Source organism: Sphaerulina musiva (genome assembly GCF_000320565.1).
Source record: "Sphaerulina musiva SO2202 unplaced genomic scaffold SEPMUscaffold_4, whole genome shotgun sequence".
NCBI classification, from domain to species: domain Eukaryota; kingdom Fungi; phylum Ascomycota; class Dothideomycetes; order Mycosphaerellales; family Mycosphaerellaceae; genus Sphaerulina; species Sphaerulina musiva.
The window spans coordinates 1,978,367-1,991,651 of NW_016017386.1; the positions used below are offsets into that span (position 1 = coordinate 1,978,367).

Sequence of the window (13,285 nt, forward strand, 5' to 3'; positions counted from 1 at the left end):
TTTTTTGTAGACTTACGGGCGCAATTGCCTATACGTCGTATTAAAACAATCAAGCTATATATACTATATATACTATAGTATAATACAGTTGTTTCGTAGATATATTCTACGCAAATCGTACGCTGCTTTAAAACAATCTGTAACAGCTAGGCCTAGAGGCATATAGCCCTAGGGGGCGGTTAGGTATTTAAGCCTAAGGTACGTTAGCCTAAGGCAGGACGGGCTACAGAAGCAGTATAATCCAAGTCGTCGAGCGATCGGCTATCGGGCGACCGCCCGCGCGACGTAGCGCCTACGTATACTTAGCGTAGGGGTATATTATACGACGCCGCTCTCTCCTTTCCGAAGGATAAGAATTAGTTTGTTCCTTTTCCTACGTAGTAGGAAGGACGCTCTATACATTACTATATATACCCTACTCTTATATTTCTAATTCTTCTATCCTTCTAAAGGGTAGTAATCTATAGAGGTCCGATAGCCCTACGACAGCAACGCAACTGCGCCGTAGCTATAGCGTAGACGGGCCGCGTTATCGGCGAAGTAGACGAGGATGCCTAACCTTCTAAGGAGACGGTATTAGGCTCTACAAATACCTAGGTAGACGGGAACCTAGAGGAGACTCCTTTCGAGGAGGCTCCTATCTAGCCGGAGGCCTACGTAGTCGACCTGTATACTAGACATATACAGCTCGAGGAGGCAAATTAGCGCCTCTATATAGAGTTAGAAGTTCAGGCCCTCGAGAGGGAAAACTAATATCTATAGAAGCAAATTTAGGGCCGAGTACTAACCCTAGCCGTTATAGTTACTATAGACGACGACGATACTAAGCCCGATCTTCTCGACGGACTCGAGGAAGACCTTAGGTTAACGGACCTACGTAACGTACGTAGGCGGGCTACGAACCCGTCGCGTACCTACTCCCTATATAGGGGCCCTAAGATTCGAGAACCTAAGCCGTTTAAAGGAGATACCGATAAGGAATATCGTAACTTTATTAGGCACCTCGAGGTCGTATTCCTTAGCGCCCTCCGAGAATATCGAACCGACTAAGATAAGGTCCTATATAGTATTATATAGCTCGTAGGCGAAGCGTAGAAGACGTAGTACGACGAGTATTCCGACGTAATCCCCGAGGACTATACTTAGGAGGAATTTAAGGGATAGCTCCGTAATACCGTCGGCGATTAGTCGAACCGTTAAATCAGCGTAATAATCGAGTATAAAAGGGTATATTAAGGCCCGGACTAGAGCGTCCGTTATTTCGCAGCGTAGCTTAGTTATCTAGAAGCCTAGTTTAACTATACGTAAGCGTAGCTAATACGCTACTTCCTCGTAAAGTTAAAGCCGTCGCTATATAGGGACATCGTTAAGGGATATACTATCCCTAATACGCGAGTAGAGCTCGTAAACCTAGTAAGGCGCCTAGAATAAGTAGACAACACTCTAGTAGTCTATACTAAGGACGAGCCCTATCGGCGTAACTACAGCGCGTAGGGCAAACGCAAGTATACCGAGAGCGACGTACCGCGGAACTACGATCGATAGGATCGTAGCAAGAGTAGGGTCCTACGCGACGGGCGTACCTTATCGACTATAACGCTATCGACGGTACGCGGGTATAAGAACCTAGAGTGTTACTCCTATAAGAAGAAGGGATATATCGCGACCGACTCTATATACCCTAACTACGTAAGCCGCGATAAGGCGAATACGGTTCGTAGGGTTACCGTACCTAAAGAGTAAGCGTCGAAAAAAGAGAAGGTATTAGAGGAGAGTCGTAATCTCTAGATACTAATCTTGACGGCGATATACCTTTACCTATCTAGGTATACTATGCTCGTATCCTCGAAGGACAAGTCGAGACGTATAAGGGGCGTACCCCTACTACTATACTACTCGACGATACCGCTAATATTAACGTAGTATTACGCAGCTTCGTACTAAAGTATAACCTCGCGGTCTATAGGAACGTACTCCTACTACTAGCGAGCTCGTTTATAGGCCAGTTAGGCTACTACTACGGAGCGTACTATATCCGTATAACCCTCGTAGACTCCGCGGGTAACGAGTATACGACAGGCGGCTTGTTTTATACCTACGATACGCTAGAACCTAATCTTATCCTAGGGCGGCCGTAGCGCCGTACCTAGTAAGTAGTAGTAGACAGTACTACCGACGAATAGCGCTATAGTAGCGAGTACTTATACGTTAAGGTCCGAGAGGTACCGGATTTCTTTAAGGACCTAAAGAACTCGTCCTACGTATACGTAGTAATAGTACGTAGGACAGACGTAGGGTTAGAGCTTACGGAGTTGCTAATAGAATATCGGGACTACTACGACGTCTTGTTTCCTATAGACGAATAGCGTAGCAAACTAGTAGACGGCGTAGAGTATACGATCGACCTACGGCTAGGCACCGTTCTACCGTTTCGACCGTTGTACTACTAGTCCGGCGCTAAACTTAAGTACCTATATAAATATATTACCAACGTACTAGAATACGACTAGATTGAGACTAGTATAAGTAAAGTAGGCGCGCCGGTGCTATTCGTACTAAAGAAGGATAGTTTACTACGACTATACGTAGACTATCGCGGCCTAAACGAAATTACGGTAAAAAACCGGTACCCCCTGCCCCTTATAGGCGAAACGCTAGATAGGCTTATAGGAGCCGAATAGTTTACGTACCTAGACTTAGCCGATACCTACTACCGTATTAAGATTAAGGAAAGCGACCGCTAGAAGACTACGTTCTGTACGCGTTATAGTTACTTCTAGTATAAGGTTATGCCTTTCGGTCTAACTAACGCCCCGGCGACGTTCTAGGCGTATATTAACCGAGCTCTAGTAGGACTAGTTGATATTACCTATATAGTATACCTCGACGATATCCTTATCTATAGCAAGATATACGAGCAGTATATAAAGAACGTACGCGAAGTGCTTAAGAGGCTCTACAAATTCGTACTCTACGTACAATATACAAAGTACAAATTCTTTATAAAGGAGGTCGATTACCTCGGGTTCGTTATAACCCCCGGCGGTATAAAGATAGACCTTCGTAGGATAGACGTAATCGGAGCGTAGCTAATACTAACTACCTTAACGGAGGTATAGTCCTTTCTAGGATTTGCGAATTTTTATCGTAGATTTATCTTCGAGTACTCGAGGATCGTAGTACCCTTAACGGTACTATTAAAGGGAGCCGTAAAAGGTAGGAAGCTAGGACCGATCTAGTAGGGCGTAGCCGAAGAGTATATATTTCAAGAGATTAAGCAGCGTTTCTAGTAAGCACCTCTATTAAGGCATTTTGACCCGGCGTTACGGCTACGTATCGAAAGCAACGCCTCGGCGTTTGCTATCGTAGGTATCCTAAGCCAACTCTTCGGCTCTAAATAGTACCCTATCGCTTTCTACTCCTATAAGATAATCCCTATAGAATATAATTATAAGATATACAACTCGGAATTATTAGTAGTAGTCGAATTATTTAAAGCTTAGCGGCTATACTGCGAAGGCGCCTAGTATACAGTTAAGGTACTTGTCGACTACGCTAATTTAAGAGGCTTTATAGGCGTAAAGAAACTTACAGGTCGATAGGCCCGTTAGGCGATATTCCTAGCGGCTTTCGATTTTACTATTACCTACTAGGTAGGCAAGCGAAACCTAGCCGACGGTCCGTCGCGACGTAGCGATTATATACGTAAGTCGCGTAAGGTAACTAACCTCCTCCCTATCCTACAAACCAAGCTGTAGTTATAGGACGGACGTATATTAGAAGCAGATAGCCCGAAGGTATTATATATCTATATTACCGGCGATCGTTTATACCGTAGCGTTAAGAGAGGTACTAACGCTAACCTATAGTAGTACTATACGTCGCCTATCCGTATTGCCTAAGTTGTATCTAAGGACGAATAGCTATACGCAAACGTCTCCGACTTAATTCTAATATATACCTATATACTCGTCTAGATAGAGCCTAATGTACGTATAGTATACGAGCAGGCGATAAGCAACTAGGGCGTATTTAAGGAATACGTCGCCTAAGAAGGTAACCTATAGGTCGGCGACGCGCTGTATATACCTAAGGACTACGCACTTAGGGCGTAGCTAATACGTATACACTACGACGACCCGTTAGTAGGGTACTTCGGAAAGGACAAGACAACGGCCTTAATCCGGAGAAAGTACTTATAGCCGGGAATAGCTACCGAGGTAGCAGAATACGTCGCTACCTATAACGCCTATCAAAAGTCGAAAGCGCGACGCTACTATCTATACGGCGAACTAGCTACGCTACTAATACTAGAAAGGCCGTTCTAAGAATTGACCTAGGACTTTATTATAGACCTGCCGCTAAGCAAGCGCGGCGACCGCGTCTATAATACGATCCTCGTAATCGTCGACAGGTATACTAAAATAGTAACCTTCGTACTAACTACAAAGAAATATACTAGCGTAGACCTAGTAGACATCCTAGTAAACGAAATCGTACGACGGTTCGGTATACCTATAGGTATCGTAAGCGATAGAGGCTCGGTATTTACGAGCTAGTTCTAGTTAGACTTCTACTATAAGGCGTAGGTAAAACGTAGGCTTAGTATAGCGTTCTACGCGCAAACCGATAGTCAAACCGAACGGATAAACTAGGTAATCGAGACGTACCTACGTATCTACTACTTAGAGTAGTAGGACGATTGGGCTAGTATGCTTATACAAGCGGAATTCGCGTATAATAACAGCGATTACGCTATCCTGAAGATGTTACTATTTAAGGTACTATATAGTTTCAACCCGGAGCTAGCGATAAGTACGTATAACGCTCGGGGCGAGCTCGCGGAGAGGGAGGTACCGGCCGTAGTAGACGCTATAGAGAGACTGAAACGGAACTACGAAACCCTAAGTAAGCGCTAGCAACGCGCTAGTAAAGCGTAGGCGAAGTACTTTAACGCGAAGTATACTACAATAGGGTTTAAGGTAGGGGATATAGTACTACTGTCTACTAAGAACCTAAGATTAAAGGTATCTACGAAAAAGTTTGTAGATAAGTTCGTAGGGCTATTTAAGGTAATCGACATCGTAGGGAAGCAGGCGTACCGCCTAGCCCTACTAGCAGGATCGTAGATCTATAACGTCTTCTACGTCTTATATCTCGAGCCCTATAAGGGCCGTATAGGTAACGCGTAGGAGGGAACCCTCCTACTTGCTAATAAAGAAGAACTCTATAAGGTAGAAAAGATCTTAGATACGCGCCTAAGGAAGGGTATCCGATAGTACTTAGTACGCTAGTATAGCTAGTCCGAGGAATTTGATTAATAGGAACCTAAAGAGTATATTAGTAAGTACGCCGCCCTCGACGAGTTCGAAGCGTAGCGGAAACGTAGTAGTATAGTACGAGCGAGACGTAGGTAGAGAGATTAAGAATCAATTTACTTTTGACCGGCTAAGCTAGGAACACTATATATAAAAACAAAAACACTAAAACCTACGCGTAGCGTACTAGAAACGTAGGCCAACCGAACGCGATAAGAGGGCTAGGTACCTATAGCACTACCGGTACTAGTAGTACTAGAAGAGGGAGTAGTAGGAGCAGGACTAATAGGAGGAACGGTAGGACCGGTACCGTTACCGGTACCGTTACCGGTACCGTTACCGGCGTCGTCGTCGTCGTTGTCGTCGTTACTATCGCTAGGTAGGCTTATCTCCTCCTCGCCGTCCGATAGATACGGCTCCTAGCTGCTATAATCGGGATATATAGTCGCTACTACGCTATCTAAGGCAGTACCGGCAGCGCCGGCTAAGCGAGCTATCTACGATAGACGTTAGCGACGCCTACGAGTAGGGTACGAAGCGATAGAACTTACCTTGTACTATAGCTTAAAAATGCCCTAAAGGGTAGAGATAGCTTTCGCTATCTCTAGGTAGTCGGCTGCGGCTAGGGCGCTCGACGCCGGCGCGCTAGCTATACTACTACTACTACCCTTCTTCGGCGTCTCGTAGACGCCGACGGCCTTGCCCTTATTAGAGGCAAGTACCTTCTTGCTCTCTAGAATCTTACCCTCTAGCTACTACAAGCGCCGTATTACCTATACCGAGTATATACTAGCTATATAAGAACGAAGCGCCGCGCGTAGGACGCGTAGGTAGCGCGCCTGCCGAAGCAGGTCTAGGTCTACTATACGTTCGTACGTATAGTGCCCTTTCGCGTACCTCTAGTACTTCTTCTTACGGCTAGGAGCTATTACGCCGTTATAGGCGCGCTCGGCGACGCCGTTCGCGTCTACTACTATTAGATCAGGTTAGCGAAGAAACGTAGGTAAGGCGTACGCAACGCGTAGGTCTCGACGTACCCTTAAATATATACTCTATATAGCGGAGGCAAATATTATACACTCTAGCTACAGCGCGACCGCGACGCGGATCGCGCTCTAGGACGGGCTTCTTAGGCGCCTTTACGGCTATTACGCGCTTCGGAGGTATATCTTGTATATATAGGTTACGAGGATAGTACGAAGAGCTTAGAGTTTTTCCTAAAAAAATAGTTTAGGGAAGAACTAAGGAACGAAGAAAAGACGTAGTATAGAGGACGAAATATACTACTCGTTACTACTACCTATTACTAGGCAGGCTTTCTTCTATTATATTCTACGTTCTATTAACTTCCTTATATTCTACTATATAGAATGCCCTAGGGTAACTACTAGGATTCCTAGTATAACGACTAGCCTCTATATAGAATACGAGTATCTCCGTATACGCTCTATATATATTCCGTATACGATACGTAGAATGTATCGCTAGGGACAGCTCTATTAGAGAGAGGAGATAATTGTAATAGCTAGGCCTAGAGGTATATAGCCCTAGGGGGCGGTTAGGTATTTAAGCCTAAGGTACGTTAGCCTAAGGTAGGACAGGCTATAGAAGTAGTACAATCCGAGTCGTCGGGCGATCGGCTATCGGGCAACTACCTACGCGACGTAGCGCCTATATATACTTAGCGTAGAGGTATATTATACGACGCCGCTCTCTCCTTTCCGAAGGACAAGAATTAGTTTGTTTCTTTTCCTACGCGGTAGGAAGGACGCTCTATACATTACTATATATACTCTACTCTTATACAATCGGACTAGATATACTATATATATCGAAATGACCTTTCGTTTGTTTGTATAGGTACGCTATACTAAATTCTACGAGTTTCTTAGCTACTACGTAAGCGTCAAAAATCATACTTGTTTCCTAGTATGTACCGAAAATTATATGTAATAAGTACAGTTTACGTAAACCTCGTTATATAAGAGTTATTATAATCCGCGGATTCACTACTACTAACAACAACTGTAAGACAGTGTGTTAACACACAATAAACACAGTCTCAAGATACCCGGCCCCCCGCTAATGTAGGTATGGATATATGTATGTCAGGTATAGATGTATGGATGTATGGATGTGTTGTATGTATCTACAAGGCCGGCGACTAGGATTATCGATATTGTAGTTTGTACTTCACACAAAGGGCTGATGATGATGATGATGATGATGATGATGATGATGATGATGAGTTGATGACTGTGATGTAAGAAGAGACCCTACCTCTCTTCCGAGTGAAACATGATGATCTGAAGGGCAAGGTTAGCAAGGTTGGCAAGGCAGGGGACGACTGTGAGTGCAGGGCAGTGGGCACATCTCCTCGGCTAGACGGCTAAAATCTCCTGTCCTAGGAGCTACAGGGGGCCCTGGCCTGGGACACCTCCCCTGATCAGCCTGAGGATGAAGGCATTTTAGGCACATCTTCCCTTCCTCCCCTTCGCTCCTTGGCTTTTCCAAACTCCGAAAATGGAACTACAAGAAAACAAGAAAAACATACTATCCGACTATCCGATATATCGGATGATGGAAGTTTGTTTTTTTTTTTCGAAAAAAAAGGCCGAATTCCATACGCGAGAAACATGATTCTTCAAAATAGGATTGTTTTTTTGACTAGGCGCGCCGCGCGGGGCATAGTTGACAGTAATATACTACTGTTACAATACCTCCTAGGCCTCCGAACTACTAGGTAGGTAGGTAGGTAGGTAGGTAAATCAAACATCTTTAATTGAAAAGAAGAAAATAAAAAAGAAAAAAGAAAAAAGAAAATCGATCAGCATATGATTTACTAGGACCCCCTATAAGGAACCTTACCCCCTACCTGACCTAAGGTATGCATATATTTGCACACATGACCTGATGAGAAGATACTACCTTACTTTACCTTCTTACTACCTAGGTGATCTTACATTGTACTTGACTGTTTCGATTACATACTTGCTCATCACGTATACATGCATACAGTGCAGTGCAGTGCAGTACAGGCAGGCAGGCAGACAGACAGGCAGACAGGCAGACAGGCAGGCACACGTACAAGCATAGGTACGTACAGGGCGCATAAGTCTTCTTGTATATAGTCTTGCACGTTCATACATACACTACATCCATCGAGAACAGTGCTATATATCTAGCTACAGTAGCTCCTCTACGCCCTTTCCCCCCTCTCTCTCATCAAGGGATACGAACTCCCCAGCTGCAAATACATGGGAAGGAGAGGGAACTCATTACGTCCGTATTGTGCTTGTGATTCTTTTTAGTCATCTGGTCCATTACCCTACCCTACCCTACCCAGGTACGTATTACATACATAGGTGTACTAGGAGGGGGTAGGTAAGGTACTTGCTTGCTTGCTGGGTAGGTAGGTAGTTGCCACCCACTACAACTACAACTACTACTACTACTACTACTACTAGGAGGTACTACCTCGTACTACAGAGCGATGTAAAAGGGTCAAAGTCAGAAGAGACTTTCATCAGGAGAGAGGGGCTAGGTAGGTAGGTAGTCAGATTTGCTTTGCATGCATTGATCTACTGACTACGTACAGTACGATAGCTGATGGGATCGTCTGATGATGAGTACATAACCTAGGTAGCCTTGCTATTGCGTGCGTAACTCGAATGATGCATGCGTAGGTAGACTTCCCCGAAGCCGCTACCACGACCCCGACCACGACCACGACCACGACCCCGACCACGACCACCAATGATGTTGTAGGAAAGTAAGGCCGTGGAAATACGAGGCCCTTGCTACGACGGATACTGCAAGAGTGACTTAAGTTTACGGTAGCTTCTTTGCGGTATAGCGACACACACCTAGGAAAAGAAAAAATCCCGGACTCGATTCTCATCAGCAGAAGGGCCGTTTCTCCTGCACGAATGAGAAGACGGTCGAGTGGCCTTGTGTTCTGTGAGAACGAGGGTCCCCGCTCCCTCTCCCCCCAAAACCAAAGTGATCAGCCTAGCCTAGCTGCTTCAGCTACTGTAGTTCGAGCATTGCAGAGCTAGCAGCCTCTGCAGACTGCAGGTAACATATCGGAACCCGCCGGTAAGAGCCGACGACCGGAGGACAGGCTCTTTTGTGACCATCGTACGTCGCTTGCAGAAATGCTAGGCGTATAGAGTCTGCGGCCGTATTCCAGAAACTCGCCGGTGCATTGCTAGAGAAGCAAGCATTCATTCCATAAGTCGTGAATCCGGAGATGGTATTTTCCAGAACCCCCAGGCTTCGGACTTTTCTCGTAGCCCGTTGCCTCTGAGCTCTTTTTGGAAAGCCGAAAAGGCAAGAAGAGATCTTCTTGACGCCATATGGTTCGAAAAGGGCCTGCTGAAGCGGGCAGCGGATGGACATTCTAAGGTCAATGGAGTCCGATGACGAATCGATAGACGGATCGAAATCTCAGAAGCGTGAAGACCCATCCGTTCATGTGCTTCTCGTTGACAGTGGTTAGTCACTTTCGTCATCTTCGTTGCATAAGTCCGCGGCGCCCTCGATCGCCTCCCCGAGACTCCGTAATGTCATTTCCAATGTCGAGGTTGTCCCGAGTCCCAAGGCCTTGGCGGCAAAGCGGCGGCGGAGTGCACATGTTGGTTGTATCCTCACGCGCGATGGGACTCGCGGCCTCCAGCAGCTCAGCACTCTTTGCCTGTTTCACATGCAACTCGTGTTTAATCGTCATGTATCATCCAGCTCAGCATGTGCCATTCATTATCCGCTCAGTGTGAATCCCAGCTCCTCCCTACCATCATCAGTCAATCTACCCCATTCCAACAGCAATCGAAACATGTAGATCTCCATATCCTCTTTCCTCAACACTTGATCAGCCCATTCCCTCCCCTGTCTGGCAATTCTCTCAGCTTCTCTCTGATGCGCGTCCACAACAACGTCCTGCTTCATTCCAGGGAATTTGGCGGATAGTCCTTGGAAATAGGCCAGCGTGGCCCACAGCCCCTGACCGCGTAGGTCAAGCGGGACGAAATGAATCCAAGCTTGAACACGGTCATCCCACCACTCGCGAAACAGAGCTGCCTTGAAAGGTAAGGAGTTTGATTTCAGAAAAGGGAGGAATCGACCCGAGAAGCCGGCGCCGTCGAGATCGAGAAGGTATTTGTATTGCCAGTGCGACTGAAAGTCTAGTGGTGTAAATAGAGGGGAGAACTCATGATCTTGGTCGCCGCAATCGCGGCCGCCGCAGCGAACGATAGATTCGACAAAGTGGACATCGGTCACGAGGACGGACGACAATTGACTGATGGCGAAATTCTGGTATGTTAGCTTGTCGGGGTTTGCTGGCGATTTAATCAGAAGGTGTTCATGCGGCGTTGTAGAGTTGATGTTATTTGCAAGATGGACGAAGCGTTGTCGGGTCATGCCTCGCCATTGGCCTGTGTTGCCTTCGTGGGAGAAACCCTCGGATGTGGCGCCACGCCAGAACAGGACGGACTTCTTCTCGGCGAAGGAAGGGTCTGGATGATCTGGATTGGGATCGTATCTGGCCTTATCGAGGTAGTTCCACGCGCTGGGATAGAGGATGTCGTTGAAGCCGCCGGCTCTGCTCTGGGAAAAGATAGGGAAGAGGTAAGTGCTCGCCTTGAAGGCAGCTGGTGAGAGGTAGAAGCCGTGCAAGTCTGCAAGATCGGGTTGATGACAGATGTCGCCTGCTATCGTCCAATTGGCGATAAAGGCACCCATGGAGTGGGGGTGAGCGCAAGATCTGCAGTACGAGGACCTGTCCCATCTTCGTTGTGTGCGGGCAGCGGAGCTCGGTAGGCAGCCCTGGTTGCCGAACCGATGGAATATGGGCTCCCACGAGGCTTCTGCCAGTGGAGTAAGCACCAGTGGCTGCTCAGGGATAGGCTTCCACTGATTGCTTCGGCTAGGTGACCACGATCTGTTGGCTTGATCTGGCATGTGGGCCTGTCGACCAGCTCTACGCATGGGCTCGATGACTTCGTACGGGACTGACACCCGGCACTCGTCATTCAGATTGAAAGCAAGATCCATGTCAGGTAGCTTGTCCGCAAACTTGCTGATCATCCCAACGATGCCCTCCAGCATCCACATATGGGTGGGCACAACATTTGGCGAGATCGCTGCTTGACCGTCGCGTATGGAAATCCCCACTACATCGTTCCAAGGATTCGAGATGAGCGTCCACGTACGCTCGCGTAGTTCAGCAGGAGTGAGCGTATGAAAGGGCAATAAATCCCGGTATACATTATCGAAATCATCGATGACAGACGAGTTGCGACTCGTGGCAAAATTGTACCAGTCATCGAAGCCGGGAGGCGGATGCCGTCTGTATCGTGCGCGATACTCCTGGACAGCTTCTGCTAGAGACTTACTAGAGGCCGCTTGTGCAACAAAAGCTTCGTGCCGAGCTTCCGCTTCGTACATGAGCATATCAATGGGATGAAAGGAAACCTCCTTATGGTAGGATAGCCAAAGTCCTAGCCAGAGGAACATGAAGGCCGAAAGGACAACATGCATCCAAGTCGGAACTCTATGAAGCAGGCGCTCGGCGGAGATGGCGTGGGCCGCGTGGCTATGTTGAATCGAGGATGCTACTCTGAAGTGAAACCAGATGCCGATGAGTAGCAGAAGGATGCCGACGAAAGCGGAGCCGATTCGCATTGGCGGGAAAGGATGAGCATTATTCCATGCAGTAGCAGTTGCTGTTGTGAGGACGCTGGTGAAGGTTGCTATCAAAGAGGCAGAGAGGATGCCAATATGATGCACCTAGTCGTTGTCAGCGAGTGGCGCAGCTTTGGCAGAGTGGTAGGACTGACGGCGAGTAGAGCGCAGACCAGGGTGAGTACGATGTATACATTAAGCCTTACCACACTCCAGAAGTAGACTTGTGGTATGGTGGCGAGCCACTTCCGGCCAGTTTCCTGTACGTACCAGTACACGCCACCAACTACCAGCCAGAAGCCAGCAGCGATCTAGTGTTCGGTCAATACTTGGACTTGATACTAGGTACGCACGCAACAACAACTTACCAGTAGTGCAGCGCCGACAAGCGCGAAACGATTGGCTATGCTTAGCAGCTTCTTTGCCTGTTTGGAAGTAAGTAGCTGGTCCAACGTGAAAACTATGCCCACGTCTATTAGAGAAGCCAATCTCTGTATCCAGGGGATCTTCGCCCAGTATCGGAACGAAACGGCGCATATGTACGTAGATGTTGGACTGCTCACAGCATCAAGTGCTAGCCATCCCCCGACAGCTACGGCGAGAGTGGCCACGACCTGAGCGTACGGCAATACCACAACCTTGTCAAGCCACGTTATCTCGTCTGGGTCTTCGTCCTCGACGACCAGTCCGCTTCGCCTGGGTGCCGTTGTAGTCCAGAACTCCCAAGCGGCGAACACGAGAGGTATCCAATAGTTCCAGTGCTTCGTGGCACACTGCACGTTATCTACCACCTGCCTCAACACCTCCACTCTGAGACAGATCAGCGTCACCAGGGCGAGGAACAGTATCCGCAGCTTGCGCTGGCTGCTTGCATGTGTGACATCTTCTGGCATTGGACTGGGCTCCCGACTGGCGTGGGGCCTTCCCACTTCAGTCAGAGGCAGTCGCTCATACAACGACCCTCGGGCCTTGCGCACTCGCTCTTCAGCATCTTTGGGAAGCAGTCTGCTCAGTGCGAATACTACGCTGCCTGCGCCGGCGAGGATGGCGGTGGACGAGTGGACAGGTCTATCGAAAGCGAAGCTCGTCGGGATGGCGCGTGTCAGGACGATGGTACCGACGAGCAGGCCGCTGACGGAGAGCCATTTGGTAGTGTGTGCGGCACGTTCCATCTCTTCCCTCAGGCGCTGCGCCTCGTCTCAGCTCGTCCCCTCTCGTCCCGTCTCGTCTTGTCTCATGCATCGGAAGCAGCCATAGTGAGCAGCGCGATCCCGGTTGGTGCT

The 13,285-nt window shown here is 47.8% G+C and overlaps 1 protein-coding gene across 1 annotated transcript; it reads right to left on the bottom strand.

Moving 5' to 3' along the window:
- Positions 1-9,098: 9,098 nt before the first annotated feature.
- On the bottom strand, positions 9,099-12,987 carry SEPMUDRAFT_163404 (glycosyltransferase family 90 protein). Its single transcript, XM_016908052.1, has 3 exons — positions 12,371-12,987; positions 12,158-12,313; positions 9,099-12,107 (listed from the first exon to the last, which is right to left on the bottom strand). The coding sequence occupies exons 1-3, from the start codon at positions 12,893-12,895 to the stop codon at positions 10,077-10,079; spliced, it is 2,712 nt and encodes a 903-aa protein (XP_016761905.1). The 5' UTR covers positions 12,896-12,987; the 3' UTR covers positions 9,099-10,076.
- Positions 12,988-13,285: the final 298 nt, after the last annotated feature.

Coding starts and splice junctions, on each gene's coding strand:
- SEPMUDRAFT_163404 (XM_016908052.1), bottom strand. CDS start 12,895: ATGCCAGAAGATGTCACACATGCAAGCAGCCAGCGCAAGCTGCGGATA. Junction 12,314..12,370: donor TTGTCGGCGCTGCACTACTG/GTAAGTTGTTGT, acceptor ACCGAACACTAG/ATCGCTGCTGGCTTCTGGCT. Junction 12,108..12,157: donor TGGTCTGCGCTCTACTCGCC/GTCAGTCCTACC, acceptor GACAACGACTAG/GTGCATCATATTGGCATCCT.